Here is a 24,835-nt window from a genome sequence, read left to right as displayed (position 1 = left end):
TAGGACCACTGCAAGATCTTTTGTGCATTGTAAGGTTTTTTCAGACCTTACTGTATATACATCTTTCAGTGTGTATTTATTACATTTGCAGCAAAGGTTACATATTTATGTAAAGAGCAAAAGTATCCTTACAATTTTAAATACAGTAGATACTACTGTCTACTACCAATGTTCTGGTGATTGCTACAGATTTAAATTAGAAAGATTAATAAAATTGACATTCAGCCATCTCTGTTAACATTAAATAGTTGTTTCCTACACTATTTCATAACATAGATCAGAAATAAATCGATACTGGACTGGAGAGACTGGAGTTTGAGCTGGATGTGATGCTCCACAATGAGAAAATAAATGCCTGATGTGTCTCTTTCTGTTTGTTTCCTCCATTAAAGTTTAAAACACATACAGGAAAACACGCAAAGCCGCTCGCATCCAGCCTTACTTGCAAATCATTATGATTGGGGACAAAATGGAAAGGTCAAAATTTCAACTTTGAAAGGCCACAGCTGCTGCATCCTCAGGTCCCATTTTGATGAAGCAAGGAGGGAAGATGTATCTCACAGCAGAGAGGCTTCAACAAGACCAGCATCACAAAGACACAACATATGCATTTACCTAAATGCTCTATCAGTTTTAATAAGATTTAATAATCAGACGTACAATCTGCTAAGTTAAAATCAATTTATGACATCAAGCATTTCATTAATAAGATTATGGAAATGAGGCACTTGCTCTGATTATAGTGTGCTATCACAATGAACTGGACTTGAGACTACAACTTAAATGGTTCTTAAAGAGAAAATGTGATGCACATGCCTTTCTTCAAATAAAGCTGAATAGCATCCCAGATCTGGGGCAGAAAGAATTAAAAATATGATCGATGGCTTCAGGGGCCTTATTCCACTTCATCACTTTTTAACTGAGTTTGACTTCAAAAACATTGTTTTCCTGTCATTAATCAATAAGGTGCACACTATCATGGTTGTACAATAGTTACAGTGAGATATTGGCTTTTCATATTGTTTTCTAATTACTGAGGTGTCACATGATGCGTGGCCACGATCCATTATTTAGTAAAGGTTAGTCTCAAATTTGGTGGATTATCCTTAGAAGCTCAGCTATACTTGTAAATGTCACACCTTTCAAAAGGAAGAGGACTAGCAGTTAATGGCTCCTAAAGGGTGATTGTTCAGTGTCAACAAATCTGATTGGGTTCCATTTGTGGACGGGCATTTTGTGCTGGTTGAAATCAGTGGCTTTACATCACGTTCAGACTGTGAGATTTTGAACCACAATGGTTGCGCAACCAGTACACAATTGCTTTTCTCTTTTCTTCTCACCCATTTGTGCCCTTGTGGGCTGTGAATCCCTCACTGGTACATGCCAGTAGCTGCTTGTTTCAGAGAGGATGGGGGTTGGTCCTGCCCTCAAAGCAGAGAATCCCTCAGTCCCGTATAAATACACTTGCAGATGTCTTTTTTTCCAGCCACGTCTGCCTCTCTCGCGCTCTGGTTCTCTTTTTCTCTCACAGCACACAGAGTTACATTAAGAGCAAGAAAAAGGAAGGCTGAGGGTGTTCGTTTTGTGGAAGGGTGGGAGTCAAAGAGCAGGAGCATGAAGGTAAAGTGGAATAAGACGAGAGAAAGTGACAGAGAGAAAGCAAAGGGAGGAGAGTCGAATGAAGGAGGAGGGGGGTTGGTGCCAAATAAACTGCCCTCTCTTCTCCCACATCTCAGCCTGTGAGCACTGGAGCGCAGCATGAGCTCTGCAGCGCATCCCTGTCATGTACACTTGTAAGTTCTCTTCATTCACTCAGTCAGGGATGCAGCGCTCATGTATGAATGGCAGCGACGGCACAGAGACAGCAGCAGCGAAGAGTGTTTTAAATCTGCTTTGATGAGATCATTTGAGCTGGGAGGCAGCAGCAGCAGAGGAGAAGGCGACATGCAGAGAAGTGGATGGTGAGCTGCTCCAGTCACCAATTAAGGTCTGAACCGTTCTGCTTGTTTCTGTCAGCCTTTTGAAATATGCAGGATCAACACACAGGACATGCTTTCTGACTCTTTATGGTGGAATAGTTGTTGCTTTGTTGGCTCTAACATCATAGTGCATGTTGAACAAGACAAGCTACAACAGATATGAGTTCATCCAACCCTCTGGTATTTATCTGGCTCAACTACAGCAACTTTGATGCTGATAAAAGTGATTTACAGAAGACTGTAGAGAATCCCGGGAACTTCTCATTGATAATTTACTAGTTCCTTTGTTTGTTATTTCACAGCATCTGATCTAGTTTGTTAAAGTGTTGTTACGTGGTTGAGAAGAGCTATACGTTGACAGAATTTACGCTTAGTATTTCCAGTGTCACTCATCAGTGATGTTGAGCCTGTCAATTTTGGCTCTGCTCAGCATTACTTATGTTCAGACCAAGATATTTTAATTGGACTTTGCAATGATCTTCATCTGGCACCTTGCTGCAAACTTATCTGAAGCGAAACGCTGACACTAATGAAGATGGACTTAAAAAAAAATATGAAATGTACTGACTCTATTATTGTAACAACTTAAATGTGCTTTAAACAAAAGCCTGCAATCTTTTATAAAGAAAGGCACTATACATCAGGGCCTTACCATCAACTACAATAAAACACACACAATGTCACATCACAATACACCAATATAAATTATATATACATAATGCTATTGCTTTTATTGTACTTTGCCCAATAATATTGCATTGTGATCCAGCAATGGTAGTTTTATTTGAAGTTTTATCCACAAAATTAAGTATGAACATAAATACAAGTGACATGTTAACTTCATGAAATCCCCCAATATACAGGTATGCCATGCAAAAACATGTGCAAATTCCTTACAAATCAAATAAAACAAATACGACTGATTTAGCGGCTTCACAAAATACATCCACGCTGACGTAATAGACGCTTTGCAGTTTTGTAAAAAGACTTTTGCACATGAAGTCAACATGAGTCTTGTTTTAATCGTCGCATCAGGAAACATTTTCTTGCCTATCTCCTTTTTTGTAGGTGTATATAGAGTACACAAGTACACAAATGTCTTGCTTATGCACAAGCGGTATGAATATGAAGAGAAAGATAAAGCCCAAACCACCCTCAGAGAGTTACAGTAAGTTGCTAAATCACATTAAAATGTGGTAATTGGAATTTTGGGATTTTTCTGTGCAGCAGCTTTTACACCTTACTAAACTACAAGCAGTCTAAAAAACTCTACATACCAGAGAGAACGAATTCTTGTTTCCCTTCAGTATAATTCATGAATGTGTGCTGCAGACTGACTTCTTAGATGTGTACTTATCTCAATGAGCTTTTTATTAGTTGTTCATCAATCCTTCTTGTTGAACTAGTTTGAACTACATAAATTGAGAGTTGCTGGGAGTCCTTAGAAGAACACTTTATTAAGGAACTTAATAAAGTGTTGTTTTGTTGTTTTTGTTTTTATATTTTTTGTCCTTTCGACTTATCTCGTGAGTTCAGGGTCGCCACAGCGGATCATTGTCATCATGTTGATTTGACAGTTTTTACGCCGGATGCTCTTCCTGATGCTACCCTCCCCAATTTCTACCAGGCTTGGACTGGCACTGCACAGCTTAATCCTTCCCAACAATCATAATGCATAAGTTGCTGAAAATTTTTGTATCAAATGCATCCCAGCAAATTATGGTTGCATAATTAAGATTATAGAATTAAGGTTACGCAATTCTGCAGAATGCCTTGAACAAGCTCTGCATGCTTGTTATTTTTCATCTCCATATTCTGCTGTGGTCTAGTCCTGGTACATTACAAAAAAATAGCCTTTGAGTCATATTGTTTGAGGTTGTTTTTGCCCACTTGAAAGCTTGTTCAGATCAGAGACAAATTCACACTTCAAGCGTTGGGAATGCTGCATGAGCAGATCAATAGACACAGTGTGTCCAAACCAGCCATATCCCCCTACCAAGCAGGGTGCTGACTCCTCTGAAGTTGACACTGAACTTTTCATCTAGCACCATTAAGTCAAGTCTCAGCCAGCTTTATTTTTATTTTTTTGGCAGATGTACACTACAGTATGGCATAGTGTATGTAAGCTAAAAGCTAACTTAATCATTAATGATGATTTTAAATGTGAGCACCTTAAACAGCCTTATGTGCTATCAGGCAAAGTACTCAAACTGTCGCGAAGGTAGAAAATCATGGCTACTGAAAAAGATTAAAATAATCTTTAATTTATATTATATCCACTTGAACTATGCCAGTGGTGTGCTCTATGGATAGCAATGGTGACCTGACAATCATTCAGTTTGTTGAACTATCACTTCTGTCCAAGCTTAAATATTTCAACAACTATTGAACCAATTTCCTGGAATGGAATCCTTTATCCGTTCATCCCTTACCCACTAGTATGACTGTGGTTTGTGTTTTCAGTGAAATCTGTCTACATGTGCTCTGATCCATGGTTCCCTAAGAATGGACTTAACTTTGGTCTCAGTATAGTCAGTGTTTCAAGTTTACTGGTTTGAAACCAAATAGACGAGCAAATTATGATTGTTAATTGTCAAATATTAGCATGCTTATATGCTTTAAATAGGCATTTAGGATCCTAGAATGTGTTCTAATCAAGTAATACCAGATAATGAAGTACAGATTGAGTAAAAAGGCCCTATTATGCTTGTATAATCTGGTGGCATGTTGGTTTCCCACAACCATGAAGGATCCCAAAAACATGACTTTTTGACCAATCAGAAAAGAGTGGGGTTAGGGGTGAGTGGGGCTTATAGACACATAAGCTACAACAAACCATTTCATTCTGTTGATTAGATAATCTCAACATAATGAGCTAGATAAATAAGGGGACTCAGTGGCTTGGAAGCTGGAAGAGTGGCCGCCTATCAACCATAGGGACAGAAGTTTGCAGCCCGTTCTGTGAGGGCATCTGGTGTAAAAACTGTGATAAATCGACATGCGGACTGATTATCCATATACATATTTATAGTCAGAATTTAGGCCTAATTTGGCCATTTTAAAGCAAGATAATACTGTACTGTGTTCCTGCAAATAATTAGTGAATGAATGAATGGTCTGCACTTTCTATAGCGCTTTTCTACCTATTGGCACTCAAAGCACTTTACACTGCTTCTTATTCACCCATTCATACTCACAAAAACACACACTTACACACAATCACACACTGATCGGGGAGCTGCTATGCAGCTGGCCAATGCTCACCAGGAGCAACTAAGTTGGGGTTCAGTGTCTCGCTCAATTACCAAGAATCAGCTCATGCATAGTGCATTTGTTTCATCAGCAACTTCTGCAGATTCAAATGCTAAGCTATTTCTGCAGTCAAGTACGGGTTTAAACTGATTACTGTAAAATATTATTCACACTGTCACAAAAATCTAAATTTAGGAGCTGATAGCATGCTCACAATTACTTTAATATTACTGTGGAATTTGTGCTGAATATTGGACAGATCTGTCTGGCCTGGATGTTACTTAGCAAATGCAGAGGACATACAGATAGTCTACTGCCCACCCCACAGTGAATTCATGATGAGCTAAAAAGGTTCACACTCGCTCTTGAAGTGAGTCAGACACTGGATCACTGCCTGAATGTGAGTGAGTGAGTGAGTGAGTGAGTGTTGTGTCTCAGTAAACATGAGCGAAGAGCGAGATTTTAATGTATTTTGCAGAAGGAGTTCACTATATCACGTTACAGTGCCAGGAGCATACAGTGGGTAGAGACAAAGAATGGGCTCATCTTCAAATAGAGATCTTGAAGGCAAGTACTCACTGATTCCAGGAAGGGTCTGGACACAAATAACATTAGGAGCTAGACAAGAAAGCTGTGAGTTCTTAATGTAAAAATAAACCATTTTTATCAGCTAAATGAATAAATGACGTTTAATATTGAAACCTAATGTGTGCAAGTCATATTGTTGTGTCTGTCTACTATACATGTTCCATTTTTTTTAGAAATCTAATTTGTAATATTGTAATGCATACAATAGCTCTCTACTTGACTTTCTTATGGTCTAATATAATAAAAGAACACATTTTCTGTGGATTGGCTCATCACGGATTATGTGGTCTCACACATCCTAGTTGATGATGCCAATTATGAAATCAGAAACACATTTCACACCATGTATTTTTTCACATATCATCGCAAAACATACACACAGCATAAGCACAGTGGTATCACACTTAACTTCCTGGCACTGCCGGTTTTGCATCGGTTTACACGGTAGGCTTCCACACAACCTTCCACAACCACTTTGTTGATTTCGCTGTACATCCCACACTGATCAAGATTAAAACAATAACAGAGTTATTGCAGAATAGGATGGTCGTAGGTGGAGGTGTATGTATTGGTGATGGGGATAACAATAAAAATAACTACAGCCTTAAATGGTCCATCAACTCAGAGAGCTGTTTCTTAAACTGGACTGGATCCAGTATGGGTTAATCCACCCATGATACACACATTAGCACCTATTCTCAGTGTTATTCTACCTCTCCTGCTCTTTCTTGTATCCACACACATGCAGCTATGTACACATTTATCCTTGACATCAATATGCACATTTTAAACAAATTGATCACTGACACTATCTGTTCCTTCATCAGTTCCAACTCCAGTTTCTGTCCAGGAGCCTAATAGCAGAGAGGTATAAGGAACAGAAAGAAAAAAAACAGCAGTGTGCATTTCTTAATAAGTAAAGTTAGTGTGTTATTCTTAAATGTTCTGCACTTATAAAGCACTTTTCTACCTTTTGGCACTCAAAGCGCTTTACACTGCTTCTTATTCACCCATTCACACTCACAATCACACACACCGATGGGGGAGCAGCTGCTGTGCAGTTGGCCAACTGGGAGCAACTAAGTTGGGCTTCAATGTGTTGCTCAAGGACACTTCAACAGGTGACTGGAAGATCAAACCAACAACTGCGAGATTGACGGACAACCGTTCTACCTTCCTGTGCCACAGGAAGGTAAGAAAGTAGTAAACTTAGAAAGTAGTAAACAACTTATTGTGTGTGTGTGTGTGTGTGTGTGTGTGTGTGTGTGTGTGTGTGTGTGTGTGTGTGTGTGTGTGTGTGTGTGCATTTGTGTGTGTGTGCACACTGTGTGATCAAAATAAGTTCCATAAATAATAATATAGTTGTAAAGACTGCGTATTCTAACATGGCTGTTATTGGCTTGAATGTGTGTTTATGAGTTGGAAGATAAAATAGCTTCTGTGGTGGTGTACAGTACTTTTCTGGCACAGTGAAATGCCATGGTGAGGTATGAAAAGGAAAGAATATCATGGTTGCAGGGAGGTACAGTCAAATAGGCAGCTATTTATTGGTGATAGTAAGAAACAGAAAGCAAAAGCTGTCACTTCAATTCAATTCAACTTTATACATATATATTATATATATATATATATTGATAAGAAAATCAGAATAAGGGACAGAATAAAGTCAAGACTACCCAACATATCCCCCTTGAGCTACCGTAAGGCAACAGTGGAGAGGAAAAATTCCCTTTAACAGGAGAATCCTCCAGCAGAACGAGGCTCAGGGTGGACGCCCATCTGCCTTGACTGGTTGGGGTGAGTGGAAAGTGGCGAGAGGAAAGAAAAGAGCAACACAAAGCAACAACAAAACATTGGGCAGGTTGGCAGGACCAGCAATTACACGCTGGAAAACACACAGTTCCGAAAAATCAAGCTTGTTGTACAGTGTAGATGCTGCTTTTTAATGTCAGACCAACCCGCTACTGTTCTACTCATAGAGCTAAGAACTAATAACAAGATCTCAATCATTATGTAACAAAAAATGAACACATTATGTGAACATCCTTCAGTATTATTCCTGATTACCTTTAAATTTCATCCTATATCCACCAACCTATAAACCATATGAAATTGATTTAGTTAAGGTGGGAACAGACTTGATTGTGTAATAGCCTTGGAATATTGAAGCTGGTGTTTCCTAACAATTTTCAATCAATGAAATGTGATAAAATGTAAATGTATTCACATTTAACAAATATATATTTCTATATACACCAATCAGTCACGTTAAAGGTGAACACAATGAGTTGATGTGCTTAAGGCAAGAAAAGTGAGCAGCGAAAGGATTTCAGTGACTTTCACGCAGAGTGAGAGGTCTTGTGCAATGTTCCTGGATTGCATTGGTGACTACCTACCAAAAGTGGTTCAGGGAAGCACAACTGGTGACTTGCCAACAGGTAACATGCATTGATCTGCATAGGCATGTATTTATTTAAATAATTAAATAAATAATGGCAGATGACTGGCTTTTCTGTATCACTTTTACATTTTAAACCCTTCACATTGATCAATTTAGTTGGTCTTGAAGCCTTATCACACCTCACATGTGAAGCCTCACATCTTATATCACACACAATGGACACATTTGTTGTTTTCTCGGATGTTCACCAATCCCACTGTTCTCCTATTTGTGAATGTTACTATATTTTCTCCATATGTAGACACAATATTCTCATGTCACTTCAGGGCATAACAAGAAGCTGCTCCATTAGCTCAGACAACTTACACAAAACTGTTCTTTCTTCTTTGATCATGAGAATAATTGGATTAAGCTAATTACAAGCTCAGCAGACTATTACACTTAGCCTATGCTCTGTAATTGTGTATACACTGTGAATTGTGATGGAACTGATTATCATTTGCCTCTGGATGCTGATTAAAAATTCTATCAGAAGAGAGCAGCAGTTACGACATGGTCATATAAGCATGTTAACACAATCATTACTTTGATTATGGTCATATTTAATGAATTGACACTCTTACAAGACATGAATTTTGATAAATGTTGATTGCCTCAAGGAAACAATCGCATAATTATTTAGTCTGTCAACAAAATCAATATGCAAAATATCAAGAAAATAGTTAGTTCCCATTTCCAAAGCTAGTGAATGAGACAGCATTTATGGTGATGTTAGAGGGGAATATTGCTTCATTTTCTGTTCCTGAACAAAATTCGAAACACTTGATGTAAGTTTAACATAAAGTTTAAACCATTTTATAATTAGATTGAAGTGCAGCAGAAAGCGTTCAGGGAACATTACTGCTACATGTCTCATCTCAGCGCAGAATGTGGAAAGTGTGAAACAAACAGCAGTGAAATAACTTTGACAATGAATCCCATTAGAATGTAATGGGATTCTTCTTGCATAAAGAGAGATGGTGCTTTATAAATGTTAATAAATGGAATTTGATGTGGCCTTGTTATAGACCAGAACAAAGCAGGGTTTCTTTCGCTTTGCTAATCTGAAGCTATTAACAACAGGAAACATAGGTTATCATGTTAGCACAACATTAAATGCACATGGTTGTTTCATTGTTGTTTTATTGCTTTAAATTAAAGTAGAAATCATTGACAGACCCTTTCTTTCGCTAAGGTTGTATGACAATACCACATTATAAAAGGATGAGAGAATATAAAGTATAACAGTGTGACAGACACTGTTGCCTTGCCATCTCCTGTGATGCTCAGATGGGAGGTGTCAAATGCAGAACTGTCCTGTTTGCTTTAAGATACATCAACACTTTACTCATAACTCACTTAAAGCGCTTTACACTGCTTCTTATTCCCCCATTCACACTCACAATCACACACACTCATACACCGATGGGGGAGCTGCTATGCAGCTGGCCAACACTCACCAGGAGCAACTAAGTTGGTGTACAGTGTCTTGCTCAGGACACTTCAACATGTGACCGGAGGAACCGGGGATTGAACCAACAACTGTGATAATGGTGGACAACCACTCTACCTTCCTGCGCCACAGGACACTTTGACACATGTCGTAGAAGACAGAATCTCCTCTGCAGGAAACAAATGTCTCCACCCAACTTCACCCAAGAGAATCCTATCTAATCCTCTTAATGTGGATGATGATAAATCCAAATCAGGAAGAAGAAGATCATTTTGGGGGGCATAGGTCCCCCTCCACCAGTCCACAACCCAATGTTTCTTAGCAGTCTGTCTTTCTAGGGTGTTGTAATTTTCTACCACTGTAGCACAGTGATGGAGTGGTTAGTGCTGGTGGCTCACAGCTAGAACGTCCCTGGTTTGAAAACCCTAACTTTAGGTGCCTGCTTGTCACAGTTTCCAGTTTCACTTCCACCTCTGGACTTTTGTTTTGAAATGACCACTTCCATTATCAGTTTATTTGCTTTCACCTGTGTTTCCCTCTCTCTATTTAAGCAGCCCAGATCCTCTCCCACATTGCCAGATTGTCTGATCACTCTGTGTCAAATCTCCAGCGTCCTCATCGTTGTGTTTTGACCTGACTTCGAGCGTCAAACACTGTTTTGGATCTTGGACCTGTCTTGTTTGCTTCTGTCCCCCGTTGGTATTGTATTACTACTTACTCTGGTTTTCTGCCCTGGCTCTGTTTCTCAGCTCCGCCTTTGTCTGTTCCCTTGGATATAGTATGTGTCTCTTGGTCTATGATTCTCTGGATTTGGTCTTTGTTTTTGGATGTCGGATTGTGAACTGGATCCCGGATTATTGGACTGCGTGGTTTGTTCTCCTTCTGTTCCCTCTCCTTGACTTGACAATTCTTCCTCAACTCCCTCTACCAGACCATGTGGTGGATGCCAATTACTGCCTTGTCTTTCCACCTCTCTTCACCTGGATCCTACTGCCAGTAAGCCATCTGCCATCTTGTATTCCTCACCCGTATTGCACAGCCCTGCTACTAACCTCTCCTGTCTTTCCAGATCCCAGTTAAGCATCTTCCCCACCTGATGACCTCATACACTCCTTGCACTAATTATTTAAATAAACCATTTAAAACCTCTCTGGAGCTCTGGTCATTTAACTGGGTCATTCTATTAGTATAACACCTGCTGATGAGTAGTGGGCTTGTTAAGGGATTTGTGGGATAAAATAGTACTAAACTGCATTATTTTTAAACTTTTTAAAATTCCACTTCTGCACACACATTCAAACTGTGCTGTAAGTGAAAACATTTCCCCTCTCTGAGCTGTGAAATGTATTGTTGGCACAGTGTTATCTGGTACTCATTAACACTCAAACTGAAATGTTAAATTTCACACTGTCTGTACTTGTAAACATCTTCACAGTAGAACGCTGTAATTGCATACGCCCACATAATAAATTATTTAATTGTGTCACTTTTTATTACCACAAATTGTGAAAGACTTTTTTTTTTAAGACTACGTCTCTGGTATTAGGTATTAAGCTACTTTAGCTTAGATTCATTTTTAGTGTAAGGGTACTGTATGAGCCAACCAAGGGTCCTCAGTTTAGTTATTTGTTTAATGTAATGTGTGTCTGTGTGTAATGTAATTGTTTTATGTAATATGTGTTGGGTGCAGACCTGACACGGTAACTGGTGCAGAGGAATTGACTACAAGGTGGTGTGGACTGCAACAAGGTAGAAGAAAAAGGTTCTGTGTAACTGTGGAGGCACACGGTTCCTTACTGAGTTCTATGAGTTCTGTGAGTTCAGACATGCTTTGAGAAACTTGTTTGAGGCTAGTGAACGTGCTTGTGAGATTACTGTGCTTAAAGTTGTATGTACAATTGATCTGTCATCAGATCAAGTTGAGTAGCAAGTACAATAAATGTTCAATGTTTGTCTAACAACGATCTCCAGAGTGAACTATGTGCTGAAGCGTCAGGAGCGTCAGATGTGAGTAAGATCACCTCTACAGGTACTGCTGATAACAAATTAAAATTGAATAAGTCTGCTGCATCCTCCTAGATGATAACATGCTGGAAACACAAGTTAATCCTATAATGTATGAGCCAACTGTTGAAGCCCAGCTACTCCGGGTCCGTTGATGAGGAAGAATCACTCAAAACTTAGTACAGTCTGAGAAAAGCAATGTTTCTTTAACCCTTTCCCCTGTTACAACAGTGCTCTCTGGAGAGCGTCTCGATGCCCAAACTGTGACAAAGAGGATCTAAACTAACTGCAGCTTCACTGTAACTCTTATTCTCAGTTTTTTTCTACCCTTCCTGATATCCATTGCTAAACTATGTGTGTTAGCAGTTATCTCCCTGTTTTTCTCTGCTGGAATGAGGAGTAGCACTACTCTGTACCTGCTGTTCCCTTAGCTAAGCTGTGTGTGTGTGTGTGTGTGTGTGTGTGTGTGTGTGCGTCAGTGTGTGTGCAATAGATAACTTGTCCTGCAGCTGTCTACTCCCTAAGATAATAATTGTGGAGGCAAACTATTGTTCTACATTATATAAGTTCCTCTTCAACGAACATCACACTCTTAACCTTCCTGGTATGTTCAGGATCAAATTGACCCGTTTTAAAGTTTAAAAATCTAAAAAAAATACTTAAATTCACTTTGAAACTTCTCCTGCTTGGCTTATTTAGTGTAATCAACATATAAAATAAAAATGGTTCCGTTCACATTTTGGTAACCCCCTCTACATGTTTATATTACAAAGGGACTGTTCGGGTCAATTTGACCCGGCAGAAAAAATAGAAGCTAAAAAGAGTGAGACACACACTCACACACACACACACACACACACACACACACACACACACAGATGCATTCTCTTGAACTCGTCTGTGTGTTTGTGTGTGTGTGTGTGTGTGTGTGTGAGTGTGAGACGGGGGTGTTTTATGTCTCATAGTTGCAAAGAAACAAATAGTATTTGATCTTTCTGACTCATGTAGGGGGGGTTACAAATATGTGAGCTGAACCATTTTTATTTTATATGTTGATTACCCTAAATAAGCCAAGCAGAAGTTTCAAAGTGAAAAAATACTTTTAAGGTTTTTTTTTGTAATAAACAAGTGACTTATGCTGATAGAACCATGATCTGTGAACACTAAAGAACATCATTAAACTAAATATTGATTGAAATGGTTAGTAATGGAGTTAATTCTTTTAACAAATGTCTGTAAACGTCTGGGAAGTGAGGAGACCATTTGCTGGAGGGTTAGGAGAGTTTTGGCAGCTGTGGCTCAGTTGGTAAGGCATTCGACCACGAACCACAGGGTCAGTGGTCAGTGGCCCAGCTACATGTGTCCTTGGGCAAGACATTGAACCCCAAGTTGCTCCCGGTGGGTTAGGTGAGCACCTTGCATGGCAGCCACCGCAATCGGTGTGTGTGTGTAATGGGTGAATAGCAATAAACACTGTAAAGCGCTTTGGTTAAAAAATATAAGTGGCGATTTACCATTTACCAGGAATGTTGTCCCGTTCTTGTTTGATGCAGGATTCTAGCTGCTCAACAGTCCTGGGCCTTTGTTGCTGGATTCTTTGTTTTATGATGTGCCAAATGTTTTCTATTGGTGAAAGGTCTGGACTGCAGTCAGGCCCGTTCAGCAGCTGAACTCTTCTTCTGCAAAGCCATGCTGTTTTGATGGATGCGGTATGTGGTTTAGCATTGCCTTGCTGAAATATGCCAGGCCTTCCCTGCAAGAGAAGTTTGGATGGGAGTATATGTTGCCCTAAGATTTACCACTCATCATCTATCATCAGTAATTCCATAACCCTGGTTCTGGTTTACCTGACTCCCTGTCTCTTTGGTCTGAGGTTTGTGTTCCTTAGTTGCGCTGTTTTTTAATTTGTTAGCACTAGCCATCTTGATGTGTCCTGGATGTTCGCACACCTGGTTTATTTTTTCCATATTCGTTCCCTCTGTTTACGTTTTGTTTTCGCCTGTTTCTAGTTTGCCCTGTGAGATGCACTTTTGATTATTCATTTGGATTCTACCAAGTTTTGGTTGGTTTTAACTGGTTTTTGTATTAGTTATTCCAGCCACGTCCTGTGTTCAGGTTTCCTCTTATATGTCTTCTTGTATGCATTTTGAATTTTTCTGATTAGACATCAAGCTTGAATTCTGACTTTCTCTTGCCCTGGTTAGTGATATTCCTCTCATAATTTTTGGATTCTTTGTTTCTCAAACCTGGGTTAACAATAGTCTCTGAAGTTAGGTTGCAGTATTTATGTTCCCGATGCGTTTTCCTTCTGCCCCTAGCTTCATGCTAATTTCCCATAGTCTCATCGTGTGTTTTCTGCTTCTCTACAGCCTTTCAGTTTCACCCATGTAGAGTTTCTTAGCACCACTCCTGATTCTTGTTTTGTTCCTTCGTCTGTTGATGTGCCCGTTTCCTGTGGGTTTTGGTTATCTTGTTCTTTACCCCATATCTCAGAAGAAAATTCTTAGTTAATCACATTCCCTCTGTGTTTACGTGAGGGTCCATCCTCATACACAGTGCCTGACATCATCTTTGCATGATGCAGCTTTAACTGACATTTGTGGATTGCACAGTGAACTGTGCTCACACCCACTGATTTCTGGAATCATGCAGTGATGTCCAGCAGTGAATCCCACCTGTTTTTAATGCAGTGCCACCTGAGAGTCCAAAGATCACGCTCATCCAGTTTTGACCTCCAGCCTTGTACATTGAGCACAGAGATTCCCCCTGAATCTCTGAATCTTTTGATGGAGATATATACTGTAGATGGTGGAATATTCAAAGTATTCACAATTTTTGTTAGTCACAGATTGGTGAACCTCTGCCCATCTTTTCATTCATTCAAGGGTCTCTGCTTCTCTTAAATGCTCCTTTTATACCCAGTCATGTTACTGACCTGTTGCCAATTCACCTAATTAGTTGTCAAACACTCCTCCATTTATTTATTTTTTTTATTTGCAGCCATTGCTTTTCTGGTGGGTTTTTTTTTTTTTTTTTTTTTTTTTGCCCCTGTTCCAACTTTTTTGAGATGTGTTGCTGCCGTCAAATTCAAAATGAGCTAAAGAGGTGTAGCCAAAAAAATAATAATAATACAGTAAAAGTAACTCCATATTTATAGACCAGCTGAAACACCCCTGAACTATTGCTTTAACAATGGCTGGATTCTATTTAGATGTGTTAGCTCTAGGGTTCTGGTATTATGCATGCAGGCTTATTGGAACAAGCCTAATAAGACACTTAAAATGCAACTGAGCATTATTATTCCTATTAGTAATGCTGCATTCATGCAATTCTGGCAGAGTGGGAGATGCGGATAAAAACTCTCTCTAATTATGCCAACTTGTCTTGTTAAACTTTTTCTATGGGGGTTATTTTTAGTATTAACTTTTCTTCTTGTGCATTCTGCTGTGCATTCTTTTTAAATTCTAATACTGAATCATATATTTGCAACGATGCTAAATGGGAAATATTTTCAGTGTCAGAAACACCTAATACTCTTGGGATGTTATCATACAATTCAGTGGACTATATGTGTGGTTATCAGCTCGCACTATGCCAGTAGGTTCAGTAGATTATTCTCGTTTTCTGGTTTTGGCACGAAAAATACATGCTTTTGGCGGAATGGGTTAAAATACAGAAGCAACATTGACTAAAGACTGACCAACAGAATCAAATGGGAAATGAATTTGCATCTCTCGTGTCAAAATTATGTGTTTTTCACTGTTGTTTTTCACAACAGCGCTGATTACACCTGGAAAAACAGTTCAACAACACTGAAATAACACACAAGAGTCGACTTTTGTCTTTTACTTGCACAAGGGGAGCCCGGCGGGGTCTTAGTGACTTAACACTTCACCCGAACTCATCCAACTCCACCGGGCTCTTCCTTGTTCACACTATTCATTGGAAAACAGAGATCAAAGCAGCTACAGAGTTCAATGCAGAAAAACAATTCCTTATAAGTATAGGCCAATGAAAATTCATCACAATTCATCACATAATGATAATATAGCGTTGCATTGTTTCCTTGACCACTTTTATAGGTAAACTACAAAGGCAACTATCAAAGGCAAACCATCAAAGCTACATGGTGTCACTAATGACATCATAAGTACATAGACACATCACAAACATACATTACACACACATGCAAGCATTACATTTAATGTTGGAAACAATTAACAAACCCTAACATTCACCCAACCACCTGCTTCCTCTCTTCAAAGCCTCTAAGTTACTGCAGCAAATGCAACTGTAATATTAAGTATCTTCAGTAATTAAATACCTATGCCAGCATAAAGTGAGTGTGACAATGGACTTGATAATGATTCAATAGCATTCAATGCCATTATAGGAAGCTTGAATCAGCTAAAATATTTCCAATTTAAACAGAAAAGTTGTATACTGAAATAAATGACATTTTCCACCTTGGCTGCTCTTAACACATCATATGTGACTCAGCATGCATCTGTGGTTTTTATCGAGTGACAAGTTATGTCTGGCATTAAACAGCAGAATAAATTTGCACTGGTAAAACAGTAGGTGTGACATTAGGTGCTCTAATCTTCCAAAAGCTTGAAAGGTCCTTGTCACTCATTTGAACCGCCTGCTATAAGCAATCACAGTCACTGCACTTTGTCCCATAAAGATTACCATCCTGTTTAATTACACATATGAGATGTCTTGCCGTTCACATTGCTGCCTCGTCTCTATCTGTGGGCTACTTTGGATTCAGGGCATATTTTTACCCTATCCCATTATTACTCTTTTCAGAATGCTCTCCTTTCATATGCCTGTCAGGAAATGAAAGCAAAGTGAATAGAAATGCCCTTACTGTCTGACTAGTGGACCATGTGACTTACATAGCTGTTTATGCCTCAGATAAACAAACCCCATGTTATGCATGGTTCTGTTGATTTTTCAAATCCTGCTTCATCCCCAAGCAAGAATTCCATTTGTGGAACTGTAACATTTTTATGTGATTTATTCTATTGTCCTGAGTCTTGTGGCCATGGCTGCCTCTCCACCCCCTGTGCCCTTGCCATCAGCTTTGACAATCCCAGCCTTTGTTTTTGCAATAAGAAGCAGCATTATTCCAGAGGGATGACCTCCTCTGTCTCTACAGGGGCTGGCACTAATGACACAACCCTACCCAGTGATTGGACAGCACCCACCGGATGCCATATAGAAAATCCACTAGTTGTCATCAAAGCTGCTGTCCTTCACCAAAAGGAGAAAGTGATGGGTCAGGGCTGTTCATCACCGCAGACAGGTCAGGGCCCAGCACCTTCAACACCTTCATCATTAACATAGTACAACAGGATTAGACTCAGAGGAAACTGGATCATCGTTCATTTATGTAAGTAGGTTTTTTGTGTGTGGTGTTTAATTATAGAATTAACTATGTACTGTTGGTAATTAAGGTGAGAGTCCCTGGCTTTAATGTGGAAATAAATACCTTTCCCTTAGCCAAAACAACAGGGTTTAAGCAAAACGTGAAGGAGAGGTGCAGATATTAAAGGTACTGAGGTGAAAAATTATCCCCAAAAATCCTGCTGCAGTAGAATATTAGAATTTCAAACCAGCACACACCTAAAGGCTCAGCTTTACACATCAAAGCTGAAAGGAAGTGTGAAAAATCATAAAACATATTAAAACACACATTGTCATACATTAGATAACCCACAGATGTCCATCCTTGGTCAACATAAAAATGTATGAGTTGGCTGGTTTCAGATTCCTCTAATAGTCCAAAATCACAACATACACTTCCCCAACGTCTCTAATAGTCTTCTTCTGCATTGAAGTTATTTGCAACCAATAGTGATCCATCTGTCACTGACAGCTCTATTAAATATATTCCAAGCCAAGCATAGCAATGCAATATTTGAAATTGTTTATGGCTGTGTCACTGTAATGAGGGGTGGGACCCTTGCTACAGTTTGCCCTGCCAAACCACAGCTTTTTTGTTTGTTTGTTTTTTACAGAAAAAAAGATGATATAGTCAGTGTTGAAAGTCATTATCTTATCACAGGCCTGTCTCTTTTTTGTTCTGCATAGTGCTTGTTAATCTTTAAAGCCAGGATCTTTTCTTCCTTTCACTGGTGTGTATCCTTCAACACTGGTCTTCTGTGGAAAGATTCTAAATTTAAATATATGCAATCATTTGCTTATCATTTGTGGTATATCTTTGATCATAAAGTCAATATATCAATGCTAAAACTGAGAAATTAGTTAGCCAAAACATTAGAACCAACTTTTCCTATAATGCACTCAAGTACTTTGACTTCAATAATAAACAGAGTATAATTATCACCTTTCTGACAGTTTCAACTTAACAACTGAGAAATTGTGACCTTGTAAAAGTAGAATTTATGGCAGAGCTGCTGTATTGAATTGCACTAAATTGCACAGGTGGCCTTAATGTTGTGCCTGATGGGTGTATATTGTGTGTTTTAGGGAAAACCTTGCTAATTCCAGAAACATGATGTTAAACCACAATCTGCAGCAGCATGGCTCAGTAGTAAAAGTCTCAATGTACTAAACTGACCTGCCTGCAATCCAGACCTGTCATCAACTAACCTATGACCACCATTTTAGTGTCCCAACGTTTTTTAAATGGAACAGCATTAAGTTGATTAGTGTTATGGTTATAGTGTTCATTAGTTGGTCAGATTGATGTTACGAAAAAACTTAGCAGAGCACTTCATTTGAAGTAGCACTTCTATTTGTAGAGTCTGTGATGTGTGATACATTACTGTCAGGTTTATATGTATAGCTACATGGCTAGGTTATTTAGGGCTGCATGACAATTCTTTATGTCTGTTGAAAGTAAAATCAGCAGAATTATATACTTTATTGAAGAATTCCGCTTTGCAGCACAAAATCCCAGTTTTGTAACCAGCTGTGTAGTTGCATGTGAATCATGAAGCCACAGAAACACATAAAGAGGAGTATAAGCAAATTATTCTTGCTTGGGCCAAAGAGTTTGTCAAATTGGCTAATAAACACTTTTTGGCTTTTATTTCCCATTTGTTTCCCATTCATCAGTTTTCTTGTCTGTCAGTGGGCAAGGCGGATGGGATAGTTAGTTACTTAGCTGATTTAGGCTTATTTTCAAGCTTATTTTTACAATATTTGGTAGAAATTCAACACAGATTTGTTTTTTGATGCAGAGAAGTTGTGGCATCATTTTTAAAAAATGCAATGATTTGCAAATCTCATCAACCCATATTTTATTCACAATAGAACATAAACATCATATCAGATGTTGAAACTGACTTGACACTACCGTGTCTCTTGTAGTCCACGTCTGTTCCTTTCAATAGCTCAGCTGAACTGAACTCTCTTGTTACAAAACATTGCTATGCGTTGTGTCCTTCTCCACTGGACTAAACTAAATTAAAAGGTAAACTACAAAAGGCAAACTATAGCCATATGATGTCACTAATGACATCATTAGTACAACTACACATATACCTCATAATCCAATTAACCTTAAAATCCTGGTTGGCTCATACAGGGTCAAAGCTCATTTAAAATGGTCTATGAGATGAGTCAAAATGTGAAATTCTTCTTGGAAATCATGAACATTGTGTCCTGCAGACTCAAGAGGAGAGGGACCATCCAGCTTGTTATCAGCGGACAGTTCAAAAGCCTGCATCTCTGAAGTTATGGGGGGTGCATTAATCTTTTTTAATCAAGGAATAATTATGTGTAAAGACTTGTGATTAACCAGCAGAGGATCTGCCTCAGGATCATGCTCCTGAAGAGAAGACAAACAAAACACAGTGGTTAGACCCTGTATCAGTGTGATCACACGTGCTCTACAGTATCCGAGGTGTAGATTGAAGCCTGCAGGAAACAGCTGATCAAAAGGGATAAACACCCATCTAAAAATAACCATGTACAACGTTAAAGTCAAAAGTCAGGATGCACCTTTACATTGTGCATTCTTTTTTTCTGCAGGGATAATCTGAACTGAACCTTTGATGGGGAGTTTCCTCTTCTGCACGAATCTTTGTACAACCTGGACACTATCAATCCTTGGAACGACCACATGTGTTTGTAAATTTAGGTAAGTTAGACTGGACATGTACTACAATTATTAACTGTTGTACTTTTATCTAAAGCATTTGACAATTTGCCTCTCATGTGCTGTATGTACACACACAGGCACACACACAGTGATGGTAGTGAGTTACAGTACTGTGCAGAGTGCTGGCCATTGGGTTAGGTGGTCTAGACCTGGTCAACTACGTTTAACTTAATGTCGTTTGTCACAATAAACCTAAGGAACAGCCAGGGGGCAAATGGCAGTCACAGTTAATGGAATTACCTGTACCTTACCTGTAGTCCTGTTACACGCATCACTCATTTTGTGTTGTTTTTCATAATAAGAGCTTCTAATTTGTTTCACATCATTGAGGAAACATCCTGTACTGATGGAAAGGGTCCTGTGGAAATGGACACAAGTAAGCATTGAGGAGATTTTGAAATCAGAGCTGAAGGCCTAGCTGGTCAGCACCAGAGAAGTAAATAAAGGCCGCTATTGTAAAAATGCACCATAGAAAACTCTAAAGAACATACATTCAGGCTACTTTAAAGTTTTAGGTGAAAACAGACAAAAGAGGAAATCCATAAAGTCCATGCATCTGTCGTTATTTTACAGATGGATCCGAGCCTGAACCTGAATTAGTTCAAATGTTCTCTATAGTGCACAAGTATGCTATTAAATGAAGCAAAGAGAAAGCTTGAAGCAGCTTCTGACCTATTTTCTGCTTTGCAGCAGCTCCAGCAGGCTGAAGCTGCTTAACAAAATACCTTCTACCTTGCATTAAGTACCTTGCAGCTGGTGTTCAATAGAGTGCCACCATGTATGGACTGAAATGCAATTCACATCAATTTGAAACTCAGTGAACACGACCATCTATTCAGAGGCTGAAGAGTGAATCCTAAATATAGTGCTAAAGGCAGTGAATGTTCCTTTAAATATTCTAAAATCAGTTGCTGCTAAAATGCCTTCAAGTCTTTCGTTAAATAAAATCAGGAAATCTGTCAGAAAAATAGCTCATATGTCAGCTCAGCAGAAATATGGTAATTGCAAAGGCTGATTTTACAGCTCATGGGTTCTAATGATTGAGCACAACATTATGTGTTATATGCGTCACAGGTAGTGATATGACTAAGGTCTGACCCCGGAGATGCTGAAGAGACGAGACATCATCGCCATTGTTTTGATCTTGCTGCCTTGGACGCTGCTCATCACTGTTTGGCACCAGAATGCCATCGCTCCTCTCCTTGCTATTCGAAAGGGTATGAGTAGAATTTATTGGTTGAAAAGTTAACATTTTTTCCGTTTTTAATATAGCAGGATTCTTATGCTTCTCATGCTTCTTTGTTAGCATGTTCTGACCTGAGGCAAAATGCGACATGTGGCCAGGGTGCATGCACAGACACAGCACACTTTCTAACGTTGTCTTTCTGGTCTAGATGACAGACGTGGTGGACGCTCCAACCTTAGGAATACTGTTGGTTTTAAGGATCCCTGTTCACTTCAGAGTCGGGACATTGTGGAAGTGGTGCGCACTGAATATGCCTACAGTCGGCCTCTACCCTGGTCCGACATCCTGCCCACAATCCACCTCATCACTCCCACCTATAGTCGACCAGTGCAGAAAGCAGAGCTGACACGATTGGCCAACACTTTGCTCCATGTGCCCAACCTGCACTGGATCTTAGTGGAGGACTCCCAGAGGAGGACTGCGCTAGTTAGCCATCTCCTTCATGAATCAAGACTCAAATACACCCACCTCAATGTGGAGACACCTAGGAACTATAAGTTTAATGGGGACGCGAGAATACCACGTGGTACCATACAGAGAAACGTGGCCCTGCGTTGGCTTCGGGAGAGCTACAGTGTAAACAACAGCCAGCCTGGGATTGTCTATTTTGCAGATGATGACAACACATACAGCCTGGAGCTGTTTGAGGAGGTGAGAAGATGTATTTTTAAGGCAAAATCACACGCAACCTAGAGCTGGATTACTCTCCATTTCTCCTCATCCTTTTAACTTATGACTTTTTTATTTGATTAAAGTACATTTTGAGATTTGTGCATTTTAGCTGTGTCTTTGTTTCTAACTACCAGATGCGTTCCACCAAAATGGTGTCCGTGTGGCCTGTGGCCTTTGTGGGCGGCCTTCGTTATGAGACCCCTAAAGTAAACAGGTTGGGCCGAGTGTATGGCTGGAAGACTGTATTCGATCCACAGCGGCCCTTTGCCATCGACATGGCTGGGTTTGCAGTCAACCTGCGCCTCATTCTGTCTAAACCTCAAGCTTATTTCAAGTTACGTGGGGTGAAGGGAGGATATCAGGAGAGCAGTTTACTAAAAGAGCTGGTCACTCTCAGCGATTTGGAGCCTAAAGCTGCTAACTGCACTAAGGTAAGAAAAGGAGGCTCTCTGTGTGTTGGCAATAAAACAAGCTGCATCTGAAAAAGCTGGTACTGTAAAATCATGGGGCACAAGGTCCTTGGCTTCCTTTGCAATTTGTTTTTAATATCCATAAACTGTCAGTACAATCCTGTATTTAGTATGTGCTAATGGCAAATGATTCTTTATTGACTATACGTACCTTCCACTCTCCTACCTTCCAGATATTAGTGTGGCACACACGGACAGAGAAGCCTGTGCTGGTAAATGAGGGCAAGAAAGGATTTACAGACTCCAATGTGGAAATATGACATTCTTCATCTGATGCAGGTAATAGCAGAGATTTAAAAATGCTAATTACTTTCCACAGTGATTAATTATGGGAAATAAACCTAAGCGGAGCATCTTGGTTCATAAATGGGACCTCGAATTTGGTTCCTTCTTCTGAAAATGAATGATCTTTACATAATATGTGTAAAGACATGTTGGTGTAAAGTATTTTTAACTATGGTAGTAACGTCTCTATAGGTGATAGCAATGCTGCCTCAGCAATTTTCCACTTGTGATCGTCTGACAGCACTTTGTTTATAATAGACATCTCCTGGCACTTCCCTATTATTAAGTTCCTCATCTGATCTATTGGAGCTTCCAGGAAAAGGGTTTTTGGTTTAACTGAGACTTTGAAATTGAGGTGATTTACAAGTTGCAAATTTCCAATTACAATAGATCTAATGACACACAAACATGGCATTAGTAGAGCGTCTCAGTGTCACGGCTGTGAGACTGATTCGTGATGCCCTGGTGATCAGTACTCTCCTTCCTAATCTATTTCCCTCTCGCCTCTCTCCTCTCTCTCCTGATCTCCAATCAGCCTCATTCTGTTCACCTGCTGGCTCCCCTCATATGCACCTGTCCCTCTCTGCCAGATCGTCTTTCCTACCTTCCGAGTGACAAGTCTGTCCCTAGTCGTGAAAGAATCCCTGTTTAAGGTCTAGTTCGAGTTCTCAGTCCGGTTATCTGTTTAGAGATTTATCTTTGTTATCTTTCGAGTGTCTTAAGTTTTTGTTTGTTACTTTGTTATCTCCCTGCCTGGCGACAGCGTCCCAGAGGACGCTGGTTTGAACTTTCTGCAAGTCGGTTACTTTACCTGATGAATTGATAATTTTTGAACAAAGTCTTTGTGTTAACCTTTTTTTTTTCTCCCCTGCATCTTTTGTTGCTACTTCCTTTTGTTGTTATTTGCCTTTCAGTTATACCTTGTTCGGGTTTTCCTGTTTTTGTCCTCCTGGTTTCTGCCAGCCACCTTACAGTAAGGTCTCCACTCCTGCCTATTCTCCCTGTACTTTTTGTACTCATTTACCTCTGTCTCTTTTCTCCCCTCAGAGTTCCCTACTGCTCCCCGGCCACCTCCGCCTCCCTCTCCGGTCCCGAGTTGCCACACCGGTCACCCTCATTCATTCATTCTCTTTATAATAAAACTGTACTGCTTTTCCAAACCCTCAGTGTTCTGCTCCTTTATGGGTCCAACGCAAATAACTTTTGTTCGAGCACTGACTGATGCGACAAACTAGTTGGAGTTGTTGGAGTTGCCAAACAGAACACACTGAAGACAAAGGATTTCGCATGATTCAAACCCCAGGAAGAGATGGCACAGCAAGCAATAAAGGGCCCTGTGAGCACAGGCAACACCAGCCAACCATCTAATCGGCATTAAATAGGGCTCTTTTGTTCTGAGGCAAGTCGGCCACAGGGTTGCACAGAGAAATAAAAGGGGACCTTGTCTTAAGTAAGTCAGCAATGACTGACAGATTATACTGTGGGGACCTGAGCCCTCCCTACTTTTACTGTACAACGCTGATATATTCAGATAACAGCCTAAACCCAGCACTAATTGGGAGTCCTTCTACACACGTTGGTCAGCTGTTACACTTTACAGAATATGAACACAGATGTACATGCACTCAAAAACACACAGCAATTATTATTGTGTAATAACAATGTTCTTTGTTATATTCATTTACTCCAAGTTCCTGTTTATTAATGATATGCTGCAACTTTACTGTAGTCTACTCATATTTAAGAGAAGATACAGTATTCCCAGGGGTCTGTCATTGTCATACATTTCCTTATGAGCTAATTAAGGTCTCACTGAGTGAAGTGAAGGTTTTTGGCTCTTTATTTGAGTTAGTTATTGTTTCCTTGTAAAGTTTACCTTTGATTTGATAGTGGTGAGCGTTTCTTAAGAGTCAATGAAATATGAAGCCATTAATCTGAAAATTGGATGTGCATCCTTTCAAATAGCTGTATTACACCGTTTAATTATTCCCACCGTGGACGGTGGCTTGAAAGGGATGATTTCATACTCCACCGCTTTGCAGTGGCGCTCTAACAAATGCTAATGACTCTGACTGTTTGGTCAGTTAGTAATGTGACAAGCATTTAAAACCTTTTAAACCTGTGATTTTAAGGTTTCCATGTTGCTACAGGGCTGCTTCTGCCTGAGCTCATATCAACCCAAAATGATTTGTTTTGTTTTACAGGTATTATACAGCTATTAATGTATTATATTTTTTTAAATAACATGATACTAATAACATTCATATGAATTTGAAGATTTGAGCTGATGTGATGAGCACTTTGTAAAA

General features: G+C 39.6%; 1 protein-coding gene across 7 annotated transcripts; it reads left to right on the top strand.

Moving 5' to 3' along the window:
- The first annotated feature begins 1,475 nt into the window (after window positions 1–1,475).
- b3gat1b (beta-1,3-glucuronyltransferase 1 (glucuronosyltransferase P) b) lies at window positions 1,476–24,835 on the top strand. 7 transcript variants are annotated; one of them, XR_010912274.1, is made up of 9 exons: window positions 1,476–1,987; window positions 16,881–17,114; window positions 19,724–19,832; window positions 20,928–21,070; window positions 21,248–21,750; window positions 21,906–22,202; window positions 22,415–22,520; window positions 23,062–23,179; window positions 23,574–24,835. XR_010912274.1 is itself a non-coding variant. In XM_067494584.1 (9 exons), the coding sequence occupies exons 5-8, from the start codon at window positions 20,959–20,961 to the stop codon at window positions 22,499–22,501; spliced, it is 999 nt and encodes a 332-aa protein (XP_067350685.1). In that variant the 5' UTR covers window positions 1,477–1,987; window positions 10,462–10,708; window positions 16,881–17,114; window positions 19,724–19,832; window positions 20,928–20,958; the 3' UTR covers window positions 22,502–22,520; window positions 23,574–24,835. The 7 variants fall into 7 exon arrangements, 6 of the variants coding, with proteins under 6 accessions (XP_067350685.1, XP_067350686.1, XP_067350687.1 ...); XM_067494584.1 differs by lacking the exon at window positions 23,062–23,179 and adding an exon at window positions 10,462–10,708 and having other exon boundaries at window positions 1,477–1,987; XM_067494585.1 differs by lacking the exon at window positions 23,062–23,179 and having other exon boundaries at window positions 1,477–1,961.

This window comes from Channa argus, chromosome 24 (assembly GCF_033026475.1).
Source record: "Channa argus isolate prfri chromosome 24, Channa argus male v1.0, whole genome shotgun sequence".
Classification (NCBI taxonomy): domain Eukaryota; kingdom Metazoa; phylum Chordata; class Actinopteri; order Anabantiformes; family Channidae; genus Channa; species Channa argus.
Note: the sequence above shows the minus strand (reverse complement) of the source record. Positions and strands in the feature narration are given on the sequence as shown.

Excerpts from the sequence above, each read along its gene's own strand:
- b3gat1b (XM_067494588.1), top strand. The coding sequence starts at position 20,959 with ATGCTGAAGAGACGAGACATCATCGCCATTGTTTTGATCTTGCTGCCT. Across the intron at positions 21,071-21,247 it reads TCTCCTTGCTATTCGAAAGG|ATGACAGACGTGGTGGACGC; the intron begins GTATGAGTAGAA and ends TTTCTGGTCTAG. Across the intron at positions 22,203-22,414 it reads AAGCTGCTAACTGCACTAAG|ATATTAGTGTGGCACACACG; the intron begins GTAAGAAAAGGA and ends CCTACCTTCCAG.